The 13,797-nt window shown below is 40.0% G+C and overlaps 1 protein-coding gene across 1 annotated transcript in view; it reads right to left on the bottom strand.

Moving 5' to 3' along the window:
• BARD1 (BRCA1 associated RING domain 1) overlaps nt 1-13,797 on the bottom strand; it is a 38,337-nt gene that overhangs the window by 15,590 nt on the left and 8,950 nt on the right. Inside the window, exons 4-6 of the mRNA XM_015867992.3 lie at nt 11,350-12,317; nt 5,302-5,382; nt 4,444-4,616 (exon numbers count right to left, since the gene is read on the bottom strand). Of these exons, the coding sequence (XP_015723478.2) occupies nt 4,444-4,616; nt 5,302-5,382; nt 11,350-12,317 (1,222 nt within the window). The remainder of the gene's footprint in view (nt 1-4,443; nt 4,617-5,301; nt 5,383-11,349; nt 12,318-13,797) is intronic.

The raw sequence follows: 13,797 nt of genomic DNA, 5'->3' as shown, positions 1-13,797 counted from the left end.
CAACTAAGGAATGCCTTTGTAAAACAGATATTGAGTACAGTATTTCTTTGACTTCCTTGTATAAGAATAAGGACAAAAAACAAGATTTTTTTCATTTTACTTAGGCACTTACAGGTAATCATAAACAGAAAGAGACCAGGTCTCTGTTCAGCTGGTGCCATTCTTGGTGTAGTTAGTCAAAAGGACTATTCCTAATATGTTAGGAATATGCATTGTTTCTAGAACCATGAGCAGGACTGGCAAAAAATATGTGCTCCAATCTATCTGCAGCTGAAGAACATGAGAAATCCTCCATGTTGTTGAGGATTTGAACTTTTAATCCACACTGTGAAATGAAATTGAGTGCCATTAACACTAGGTCTGTAATAGGAACACAAACACAGCATTCTGAGGAATATCAATAATGTTCCCCATACAGGTTTCTGTTTGCTGAGCATGGGTTCACATGACTGCTGAGCCAACAAGTTCTACCTTCAGAGGGACGACAGACACAAGTGTTACCATCAGACAGTACTAAGTGCCTCTGGTGCTTCAGACAGAATACAAGGTCTCTAAGGCACACTTCTTTCTCCAAGAGTGTAAGAGGGCTTTTTGCAAGTTGATTTAAACGTTCAAGAGTCAGATGTATCCTTTGATGCAAACACTCTCCTATTAGTCAGTCATCAAGGAATATTCAGAGGAGGGCTCTTAGGGCTCCAGCAAATTCCAATCAAAGAGCAGGATGTCTGTGCTGAGAACAAAGATGAGCCCAATGAAGAGCAACTCAATATAATCTTCTGAGTACGGCTTTACATGAGACAGCGACATGTGATATCTTAAGGACTGACCGATCAAAGAGCTTCTTGCGAAAAGCTTTACAAATGGGATTCGGTTTATGGTGGAACGCTGCTGAATTCTTGGCTACAGAGACTACAAAGAGACTAATTGCTGTAGCAAATAAGAAATTTAACAGCTACCTCCTACATGTTTCAAGGAACTTTCAAGAAACAAGCAACCAGGGGAGAACAGACAGAGGGATATATCCCTGCCAGCTCCTCAGAAGCCCCAGAATCACATTTATCTCTATGCCATTCATAACTGGGGGCAACAGCCAATCCTTAAAACATTCTCCCAGGTTAATTCAGAATCAGACTCAACTATTCAGACTGCTAACACCTAAACATTTTTACTAATGCTAAACTTATTGCGCATGAAGAGCTGGCAAGATAGCCCGTTTGAGTGAAAGCATTTAGAAAGCACCATGAAACTGCAAATGCAAAGACCTAATTTTTCTAATCACTCGGCTTGCTGCGAAGCAAGGAAAAAGGCAGAATTCAAGAGAGGGAGCACATGGAAAAAAAAGCTGTAAAAAACTCAATTAGCTCCGTGTAGGAGATTAACTTTAAAAAAATTAACTAGAGCAGTGGGACAACCAATGGATCCATTGGTGCATATAATATTTTCCATTTGCACATTGTGTCCTTCCTAGTCAGAAGAAACTTCAAATGGTAAAAGAAGTGCCACAACTACCAAATCTGACAGACTTCCAAGGAAATTCTTTCTAAGGAAGACTGAAATCCTAGAACTGAAATCCAGAGACACTGTAGCTCTCACCTGTATTCTCTTTGTCCAAAAGATATGCAGTTGCTTTCTATTATACCTAGTTACTTCCTCATGCCTTGAGGTCCCTTGGAAAATGGTTGTATTTGTTCCTAGATATATCTATAATCCCCTACAGCCCAAGAGATCTTAACTGCCTTGAGGTCTTCAGTTAAAACACTGCATTTCTTTAAAAATATATATTTTGTCTTGTACAATCAAGATTCACACTGAAATTCAAAACCACTGCTCTAAACAGGCTATTCAATGTAATATTCACTTTAATTCCGATAGATTAACTCTCCAGCACACAAGGGATATTAAGACATAATCAAGTTACATCTATGGTCAGAACAGCCGCATCAGCCACTTCTGGGGGTTTTCATGCTGCATATCTCAAGTAACATCTGAGTACATGTTTCATGCTCACAGTTCACCAAGTTTAACTAAAGGAAAAATGCGAGTAACCACAGTGAACCATTCAAAAGTTCCCCCACTCTATGAGGCAAAGAAGAATGACTGCAACACACTAGGATAAAAACGGCCCTCAACCAGCTTAAAAGTTCACCAAGCACTTGATGAGCTCATGCAATTACCAAACTGAATCTCACGTAAAGAATTAAAGCAAAGACAGCAGCTTAGCAAAATTTGTTATAGTTCTAGCTTACACACTGCACACCTTTAAATTTAAGGCACTCCTGAAGTTCAAACTTCAGACACTAGTTCTGCTCATTACTTCCCAATTTCTACATTAACAAGGCTAGTCATAACATGTAGGTAAGCATATCCTGTATTCAGAAGAACGAGGCCAATTATAACTAATCATGCCAAACAGACAATGATAAGTGCACTATCTGAGGTGATCGCCCCACTCTTGCCTCCTGTTTTTAAAGCACTGCTCAACAGGTCTCCTGGATATATGAAAAAACTCTGAAGAAAACGTGCCTCTTGCCAGAGTCTTGACTTCATTATAAGGGTTCGTGAATTCACTAAGAAAAAAATATTAAACTTCTTACATTAAAGAGGTTTCAAATCCAACTACTGTTTTAATTAGGACAAGGTGCAGAGGGAGAAAGCCACCCTGTAAAACCTGGTCAGTTTGCTCCAGGGAAAGACTGAAGCAATTTGTTGTTAAAAACTAGCAGGGCTCAGTAGAAAAGGGAAGGAAGTATAAGACATTCTCAGAAGTCTCACATTCATTGTTGTTGTTTATACTGTTTCTTGGCAATGTTTGGAAGAGGTCAGCAAAGTCTTACTATTCAAGTCTGAACACCTCACTTCTAGATCTCTTTTTTTTTTACGTCTCTTATGTTCCCTGTAAAATGGAAAAAAACCATCTTCCCCTCATTGCTATGATCGGAATATATGCAGTAACTCTTCAGACAGGGATAGAGAACATACAGAAAAATTGGAATCCTCACTTTTTCCAGGGCAGGGGGCAGGCAGGGATGTTTTTCTGCCAAAGCAATGAAACAGATCAAGAAAGACTATGTTTGTTCCCCAAAATATTTAAGAAGAAAGTATATTTTTGCATGTTTATAAACAGCACACAGAGATTTTGAGTACACTGGAGGTTAAGTCAAGAACACTGTATTTAGAAGAAGCCATTTTTAATACTTAAGGTACTAAGGAAGTAGCTGGCTGCAGAGTTATGACCTAGCCTTTATCCCAGTGCCTTAATACTCAACTGAATCCTACCCATATTCAGTGAAAACTATGGCAAAGTTTAAGATTTATTTAAATCTTTCCCTTCCATGATTAAAAAGCTCCTGTTTCAACAGAAGGTCATGTTTGCTCACATAGAATGAGCTGAAATAGGTTCAGCTTTGTCTCAGTTTATCTAAGCCCACGCAGCAGAGATTAAGGCTAATAAGAAACCTGAAAAGTCCCAGTGCTGGCATTTGGAGTCTGCCATGCAAACCCTGCAGCGCTGGAGTCCTGTTGAAAACTTACATCAAAGCTGTTGCTTGTGCTACACTTTCAGATACCAGACAGACAAGTGGTTAAGTGTCACACAAGCAGAGAGCAATACAGGAGTGGTTTGAAAATTAGTTTCTGAAGTTGCCAACTTAAGGTGTAACGTGCAGGCCTTTGTTGTTCAAGAACAAAGTGAAGATGAACAACTGATCCTTTTTCACAGTTGGGGTGGCTTATTTTGTGTGATTTCCCCCTCCCTCCCGTTTCTCCAACTCCAGTGTTTTCAAGACTATGACTTGTTGAAAACTCCATCTTTTTCCTGAGAATACTTCAGTTCTGTGATCTTCATGAGTGAACACTGTAAGCTGAAGCGATTAAACTGAATCTGCTTATGTTTTGTTATGCTCCTGAGAAGGAAATTTATGTCATGAAAGACTTCATCCTGTCGTTACACATACACAGACCCTTCCTTTGACATGTGTTGGGTGCTTCTGGCACAACAGCAATACTAAAACACCTACAACCACATTAAACAGTCTGCAGTTTGGACTGAAACACCTTCTGCTAGCAAGGAATGCAGGGAAAGTAAAAAAAACAGCTGTAGCAGTTCAAAGCTCATCTAGTTCAGCATTCCATACCTCACTGAGCTGTAACAAAATATCAACAGAAGAGTGTTACAACAGGACAAGCTTCTTTTGTTACTTTCCTAGGACAGTCCCCAGTTATTTATGATTTAGACAACTTCAAAAATTCTAGGACAAAGGGAAACAGAAACAAAACACCTTGAAAAGGAGTGGATTTAAGTACAACACAGCATATAATGTTTAACATCTCCACTACCACTACAAGTAATCACATTTTATTACTAGCTTTGCTTTATATTTACTTATCATACATCCTGGATACTCTAGCTGGTGCTACAGCTTAAATAGCATTACATCTACTCACACTGCATCACGGGAGGCACCATGCAGAAGCAGCAGCTCAACAATGCTCACGTGCCCGTTCTTGGCAGCGTCGTGAAGTGGCGAATCATTCTGGTAGCCCGTAGAATTCACCAGTGCTTTGTGTTGCAGCAACAGCTCCACCACCTCTTGGTGCCCATGGTTGCATGCCTCGTGCTAGCATGGTGAGTCCACAAGCAGCAAAGAGAGAAAACTCAAGTGAAACAGAGTTCAGATGAAGGGCCTCTGTCATACCAGTTAACATGTTCATTTTCAAACCCTCTCAGAAGATAATCAGGGAAAATGATGCAAGAATACTGCATTACATTCCCAACATGAACTAACCTTGGAACCTGGCACTAATAACAAGCACAAGAGAAGAGGTGAACAAAGGCCAATTGTGTTCAAATTAGAACACAAAGAACAAAGCCTCACAGATTACAGATTCAGTCTAAAGTACTGTTTAGTAGAGAAAGAAGTCACTGAAAAAAGCCTTGTATTTATTCTCTGTAATTGTGATATTTTTTCTATTAACCACTTCATCTACTTCCAGTAATGTTAAGAAAAACAACAAGGACATGAAGTACTTATGAAATACAGACGTCTGTAAGCGATCACATTCTAGGTGTCGTAGTCACATCTTCTGCATTTGCAGAATCTCAGACAGACCAGCTGCAGGTTCTAACCCAGCAGAGAAAAGTTGGATTTGGCTGCAACTGTTAATAAGTTCTTTTACAGTGTCATCATTTTCTACCTTGAACAATTCTTTGTCACCTAAGTGTGTATAAAGAGAACCAAAGCATGAAAATAAGGACGGATGAAATCTGATTGAAAGACAAAAGGCAAGAAGTCTACAACTCACCAGTGGTGTCCAGCCAGCATTGTCCTTAATGTTGGGATCTGCCCCATTTTTCAGCAGCTCTTCAACAGCTGCTAAGTCACCCTAAATAGGTGAGAAACAATTACCATTACAGGGGAATGGAGACACACAAAGACAACAAATTGAAGAGATGCAATATTCTAAGTATACTTACAGTGACAATGTTATTAAATCAGTCTTCTATTTTGAAACTGCTAAGATCATAGAATGATTTGGATTGGAAGGGACCTTTAAGATCACATAGTTCCAACCCCCCTGCCATAAACAGGGACACCTCCCTCTAGACCAGGTTGCTCAAGGCTCCATCAATGCCTCCATGGAGGGGGCACTCACAGCCTCACTGGGCTGCTTTGGAGACAAATGTCTATCATTGCTGTTCAGTTAGAAGGAGCTGCCCATTTTCCCCATATACATATATTTTTACATTAAAATCAGGTGCATAACTGTCTTAACTCAGAATCCTGAAATGGAAAGTTTGATCTGGTGGATCATGTGCAGGTGAAACAGACTAATAAGCCAAACAAGCTCCTGTAGATTGTTTCTCCCCCACAAGTCAAAAGGAAAAGATTTATTTATTTTATTTAACACCAAAATTACTACTTACATTGAATCTTACTGAAACTCTGACACTTACTCTAACAGAACAGTTTTCAATTGCTTTTTTGGAAAACACATTATATTCAGGTTTTACTATAGGCAAGGAAATGAAAATAATGGAAACTGATTCCTGCTTGGCCTCCGATCTGCTTCCATAACAATATGGCAAAAGAAGCTACTGGGCAGATTTAGTGAAGACACTGCAAGACAATAGCTAACACTTGCCCTAGAGCAAGGTATTGAAATAATAATGTGTAAACTGGTATCTTGCCCTTGTCCTTAACCAAACTTTCAATGTATAAATAAGAGCTATAGGGAAAAAAGTTTATTACACAATACATGAAGTTCTGTAGCTGACATAGCATCAAGGAACTGTTATTCTACAGCATATCTTAGGAAAATGTGAGAAAATATTACAACAGAAATACACTTAATCCCGTTTATTTTTGTTAGTAGGGGGCGCTGCTGAAAAACAGCTTTAATCTTCACTCTAGTTAGAGAAAATATGAAGATATCAGACTCTGGTCAGCACAAATAAATCCAGCAAGCAACAACTCAATATTCATGAAGAAAGCACTGAGAAGCACCGGCTCTACAGCAGCCAAGCAAATTAGACGGCAGGGAAGTTTCATGCATTAAACTCAGAGCTTAGATGTCCCAGTAAAACATTACATTTCAAAGCAATTTAAGAATATGCTGCTGTTACGGTTGCAAGGTAACAGACACGCATCAAATCTCAACAGTTACTCAGAAACAGCTCAGATGGTGAGATCAGCATCAGATCTTTCTCTACAGAGAGAAGACACAATTATCTATATTAAGCAAGATCTGAGCTTATCATTTAAAGTTAAGTTTGCAAACACGTACAGGAAAGGTTTGACATTTCAGCAGTACTCCCCTCTAGCGCAGTAAGCATAGCTAATAATTTGTGTGGGCACCAGAGTATCACAGCTGCTCAGAACAGCAATGTAAATGTTGATTCGTAAAGCATTACTGTAGCTTTAGCAAAGGAAGCATAGCTGGCGTGGACAATGGAACAACATCCACAGAGTAAAAAACGATGGGAAGATCGGTGTTCTGCAACTCACAGAAGTATTTTGACATCCTTCCCCCCCCCTTCCCCAAGCTGTAAATAAATGGAACCCACTTCCCACAAGCAGCACCTTGCGATGAGATTGACAGAAGGGAGGGAAGCTGTCATGTCAGCGGTGCTGTGCAGTGACTGCAGTTGTGCTGTCAATCAGGATTGCAAGAGATACATTAAGGAGCTGCAGCCTCAAAATTGGAAGCAGCATAGCATTGAATTGACTGCTTCATTTCTGACTATGGCACATGATAGGAGCACATGCCTTTTTGAGAACTAAATGATCATTGAGGTCTCTTCCAAACCAAGCCATTCTGTGATGATGTGCCAAGCAGCTCTTTGATTGATTATCCTCTTGTGAAGCAGGAATTTCAAGAAGCAGATTCTTAGCAACCACCACAAAGCCCCTGCTGCAAGGAGGGTTACTGGCACCAGAGGGTGATACAAAGTGGTCAGTTAACAAGTGGTCAAAACCGATAGTTACTCATCAGTTAGTGCTCTGGTCAGTTCTAAACGAGAAAGGCTAAATACCTGGTAGGGACAAAGCCCAGTCACAAAAATCATTTATACCATCTCCCTTTTCTCCACAAGAAAGCAGGAGTCCACACTTATACCCAGCTTTGAGATTACTCAGACATGCTTCGTAAAGCCTACTGTAGAGAACTTGCCTTAGCAGAGGGTTGGACTTGATGCCTAGATGTTCCCTCCAACCCCTACAATTCCATCAATTATGCTTTGACTGACATTGAAATATATTATGTGCGTTTGATCCCTTGAATTTACGTGTGCCCAGCAATGCCAGCAGAAAATCACCAGTCCCCAGCAGTCAAAGCTACACCAGTGCGGCCCAATGGCTTGTGTTCACTCTGCAGCCAGAGTAGAAACAACTGAAGATGCTGCTTGTTCAGAAGCAAACAGGACAAACATCGGGTAGAAAAGCTCTAACATTAAAAAGCTGAGGGAAATGTTGATTTGTTTTTTCTTTAACATCTCATTATCAATGATAGATTACAACCGGCTTCTAAAGAGTCAGGAACTATCGCAGAGCATAACATTATCTGTTCAGAAGAAGTAAAGCAAAGGACATTAGAAGCTCATAACCGACCTTATGTATAGTGACAACAACATAATGGATCGGGTTTGCTCTTCCTCTGCTTAAGGGAGCTCAGAAAAGTCACAAAGCAGGAAAGGCATTGGGGCCATCTGTTGGCAGGTCCAGAAGATAGCACTGCATTAGCTTACAGAGAGGAGGGTATTTATGCAGCTTTGAAAGCGCGTCCCTCCCAGTCAGCATTTAGCTCCTGCAGATGCTGGTGGCATAAACCCAGAAAACCAGCCCCACTTGGCTTGGACAACATTTTGGGTTCTTCCCCCACCCCCTTCAAGTCCTAACATCACTTGTGTCACGATGCTAACAAGAACAGATGGTTAAGAACAATTGCAAGTGTCCCTTTAGGCACATTTTTGACATTTTCTCCTTTACTGCTTCCATTAACCATACACATTTTCCACCGAAAGTCACCTTTAAATTATTAAGTTATGTAAAAATTCTACCAGTTCGAAAACTGAAACTCAAAGCATTAGGGTTAAAAACCCGTATGACACCAGCCAAGCACTTCTCCCTTTGCTTGCAGAAGTACTCAAGAGATTTCAAGCTTTGAGTCAAACAACTGAACAAAAACCCCTTTTTCCAGTAAATGGAGAGTTTCTCACCTCCAGATTCTTTGAGTTAATTCTCTAACCGTGATGGCAGCAACCATCATAAAGGCATTTATGGTTATGGTGGGAAAAATACCAACAGAGGAAGATGTCTGCTGAAACACTGACAACAGAAAATGCTGCTGGCCTAGGAACAGGAGATATCCTTGGGAAATACACAGGGCATCCTATACAAGCAGCTGGATAGCGAAGAACTTGAAACATCTGGAAATATCCTTAATAAGCACAAGGAAACTGAACTCGTCACCCAGAAAAACCGAAATACTTTTGTGAAAAGCAAAATTCAATCTGGGAATGCGAGAATTGGTTTAAGAAAATACAAAGCAGCAACTTCAACTGGCTGTTGTAGGTAGAGGAGCAGAAGTCAGCAACAGCTCCTGGCTGCTCTGTGTGCTGGTGTCCTACACCTCCTAAGTCTTTAAGGATGAAGTAACTCAATACCTGCCCAACTGGAGCTTCTCTCAGAGCTTCTGTTACATAAACTCTGCATGAGAACTCCTGGATACCTGAGGATGACTGGGTGACATCAGACACTTGTTCACTGTCTAAAGGCTAAAGAGGAACAGCAGCAAGGGATGCGTTGCCTCTCATGTGCATGTGTGGCCCAACATTTATCATGAGTTAGATACATATCTGGTACCAAGAGGAAGGAATTGCACAGCTGGCAAGGTCAGATGTCTACCTAAAAAGGATCCTAGGATTCTAGACCTAAAAAGGTCTAGAAGTTGGACATGTGGTGCTCACAAAAACCTTCTTTCAGGTCATCGTTACACAACTGGTAACAAAGTAATAAAAAGGAATACTCTCAAGGGCTTAGAGGGAGCTTACCTAGCAGTACTGCAGTGCTAAGCTTAATGAATATGTAGAGTCCAGCTCAGTGGGCTAACCATGGGTAAAGCTTTGATGTAATCCCCTTCTTTCCTCACTAGCTAGTTAGTACAGCATCTGAAATCTAAGTAGTACCAAGTCACATTCCTGAGCAGCACTTAAGTAAGAGAGCTTACACCGTGAATAACTCATTATTTTATTGTTAAAGAAAATAATAGCACACTATACAGATGGACTGTTGAAGGGGCAATTTCCCACCATGCTAGAGTATCAGGAATGCAGAAGGGCATGTTTTGTATCTTGACTAATCTGAAGTTTTACCTTTAATGACTATGGAGGAAGATAAACACTAGTGCTGTGTGCCGAGGGAAGAGCCGCATTTATTTTCATTTATTACTGCAACTCAGCATTAAGTTCATCCATTGTAGAATCTTTCTTGAAAGCCATTCTGATTTCATGCAGTTTATCAGCAGAGTAGAAGTACTAAATGGGAACAACTCCTCAGAATCATTTGAAACAGCACAATACACTTAATTTTAATGCCTCATAATGTTGTTAATTATCTATTTTAAATAAGAAAAAAGAGGGAAGTCAATTAGCTTTCATTACAGCCAGAGTATTAGACTTTAACAGCTAATGAAAATAACAGATATTTTTTATAATTAATGAAGTCCCAGAGAACTAGACTTAGTTTCACTTGGGAGAGGGTGGCAGCTCCAAGGCTTTCTCATTACACACATGGAGAAACATCCCAGGCTGCAGAAACATGAAGAAATATTCACCTGTAACACAACACTGGAAGAGAAATACTTCTCTCAGAAACCAAAGATCTGGCAGGGATTTTTTTAGAGGCACAATGGGAAAACAGGTACAGCATGCAACCAAATATTTCCAAGACCAACTTCTTTGAGAACACACCTGCCATTTGATATAAAGTACTTGGATAAACTACTTGTGTTCCAAAGAAGCATCAGGCATGGAAACCACAACTATGTCAACACTCATCAAGGTAGATCAATCTTAAGAATGAGTCACAATACTGTCCTTCAGAAATTCCCAGAAAATCGTGGAAGGATAATTTGTAACCATGAGTTTTAATAAAGAGGACTTATGAAGAGAAGAAACAAGATCTATCCTTTAAAGCTTTTGAGTCCTGTGAGGACAACATCTCATTTTCTCTTCCCTAATTCAGTATTAATGGCATCAAGTAAGAGATGTGAACTCGGCTCAGCTGCCACTTCCACTTAAAAAGGTCTCATGTGCAGCAGGAGTGGCTTATTAGGATGCCTTTGAAAGAGGGCACAGTTATTTATCAAGAACAGCCTTTGTCTTGACAAATAGAAGCGCAGTATAAATGTCAGGATGCTTACAGGTGAATCAATTCCACCAGCATGGGCAGCTGATTAACAACACAGCATTTCTATATTATGATTTAGCACAGAGAACATTTAAATTGCTAGGGTACAAACTCTTTGTAATGCCCTCACAGAGAAGAGCCGCTATTATAACACATTTGATGAGGCTGACTGCAAGTTTTCAGCTTACTCCATCTGCATGTGTCTAAGTAACACTGTAAAATACACTAAGATCCTCAATAATAAGCATCTTTGATGATTCCAAGTCATTTCTTTATGAAGTCAGAGAGACAAGATGGAAAGTACTCACTAACTGCAGAGGAGGAAGACCATATAATGAGCTTTGCCCACAAAATCAGAATGTGCTGAGGTGGTTTTCAGGATATTTCAAAGACAATGAATGAATTTTAAACACATTTAAAGATGAAATAGAAAATATAGTCCTACCTTGATGGAAGCAAGATGGAGTAAAGTCTCCCCTTTGTAATTTCTTCTGGCAATTGGGTTACTACCAGGAGACCTGAACACAGAAGGACTCTGTGGTATTCCTGCTTGATTGCAAGCCTTGAAAGTAGATGGAGTAGAGGGAGTTTCTGGAAGTGAAGGACTGCTTCTTGCTGCAGAGCTTCTCGTCTTCATTACGCTGCCACAGACCTGAACAGGTGTCTTGGGTTCGGTCACTTGGGGAATAGGGCGATCCTGAGACAAGTCCTCTGAGCAAGAAGTCTGACTGTCTGAACTCCCATTAAGCGTCCCCTCACCTCTTTGTCTTTTAAACTGAGAAGTACCTGGGAGTTCTGATTGCTCCCTTCCACGTTTCAACGGCATTGCTTCACTTTCTATTGACGGCAATTTCTCTGCAGCACAGTTTTTGTCCTTGCTGACTTGTACAGGACAGACAGCCTCATCATTATCTTCCTCCTCTGAGGGTTTCACCTCTGGAGATACTTCCACTTCTTCCAAGTTTTTGGTGGGGTCAGCTTCCTGTGTAGACTCCTGTGGAAGTGCCTCTTTGGGACTACTTGCTTCTGGAGTGCACAGGACTACAGGCTCACTGCAAATAGTCACACTCTTTTCCTTGGAGGTCTTCTCCTGAACCCCTCCTTTTTGCTCAGGCTTCTCTAAACGCCACACTCTGTTGATGTCTGCCAGACGTTTTTTCTTCATCTTCTTACTCTGCCTCTGAGTTGGCTTTTTTGTTGGTTTGGAAGGCTTTTCATCAACAGGGGAAGGAAAGAAATGATAAACTGAAGATGGGTCTTGACAAAGGTCATTACTACTAGTCTTTATCTGATTCTTGTTCACGATGCATCGAATCTTCCTACTTCTTGGACTGAACCACATTTTTATATGTTCCTTGTTACTGTTTCCTCCAATATCCGAGCACATTGGTGTAGCCGTAGATTCCGTTGAATCTAAGAAAGAAAGGGAAGAAGAAAAATAATTCAGAGTACTCTTCAGAAGAGTACCACAACCACTTGCCTTGCTGGGCAAGCAAACACTCAGGTTGAGTCATTTCCTTAACTCCCCAGGTTAACAAGGCAGCACACACATACAGAGGTTCTCTCCTCTAACACAGAGGAGAGAAACTATTTCTCTGAGTTGTCCTTGGAAACAGGTCTACCAAAGTAGCCTGTGCACAGGCATCAGTACAGAAACAATTTCCTGAAGCAATACTGCAGTTTATCTGAGGAAAAACGCAAAGAGTTACTGCAAGCAATCAAAAATAAAATGCTTATAAGGATGTTAAATATTCCTGACAAATGTTGATTAATTCCACAGATACAGCAGATGAGTCAGAGGAATATATAAGATCTACAAGCAATTGTATCCTGCTATCTGATCCTCTAACCCTTGGTAGCTAATAACTGCAAGGAATGCTTTGATCATCTCAAACACTTCATAAAATTGCTCCATTGCACATTTTTAAGTCACGCTGTACAGCACAGTACAAATCAATAGCCAAAATGACATCGGAATATCCTGTACAGGGAACAACAGTTGAGAACAAGGGCTATTAAGTATCCTCAGTGGATTAAAAGTATAAAAACCATTAAGTGACCTCTAAATTAATGTTTAACTTAACAACTCCTTCAATCCAAGAGAACTAAAACAGATCACAGATTCCTCCTTGGAAATCTAACTTGTTTTAGGTTACTCAGGTAAGTCCTGTGAAGTAAACACGACACACTAAGGACACTGAAACAACAAGCACATCTTCTTGTCTTCATTACCTCCAAGCCCCCAGAACTACATTACCACGCACAAAAGTCCTACTGATGTGTTAACAATCGGGATCACAAAACCAATATTCATTTTGCCTAGGAAGTCAGGTAGGAGGCTGCTGCTTTTCATAAACAAGATTAGTGTGCTGTTTTTCTTTTAAAAAAAATTATAGAAGTAAAACCAATTATACAAAGTCTTAGATAATGAAAGACAGACACTGAATGCAACATACTGCCTTTAGTGTGTTAACTTTCTAAGGATGATTTGTCTTACCCATGCTTTCTCTTGTTTTTCCACGGACATAATATAACCTATTTTCCACAACAAACTGGGATGAACTGAGATATTACATAAAGTAGTCCCAATCCATTACACACAATAATATGTTTATAACTATTTTACTTAAAACATAGCTGTACAATTAGTAATCCAACATCATTTTTCTTTTAAAAGAGCATTTCAAGGTTAAACGTTTCCTTAATTCTGATTTAAACTACCCTACTTACCCCTCAAATTAAAAGAGACTCCTAGGTATGAGGAGATTTAGCTGGAGGGATATGTAATGCATCAGACAAAAGTGTATTTAAGAATACAGCTTGAGGCTAGCTAATCAATCATTTACTTATTTAATAAAAGCTACACCATACCAGCAAGATAATTACCAAGTAC

This window comes from Coturnix japonica, chromosome 7 (assembly GCF_054131305.1).
Source record: "Coturnix japonica strain WE chromosome 7, WE-NBRP24, whole genome shotgun sequence".
Lineage (NCBI taxonomy): Eukaryota > Metazoa > Chordata > Aves > Galliformes > Phasianidae > Coturnix > Coturnix japonica.
The sequence above is the reverse complement of the archived record's forward strand: the minus strand, read 5'-3'. Positions and strand labels throughout refer to the sequence as shown.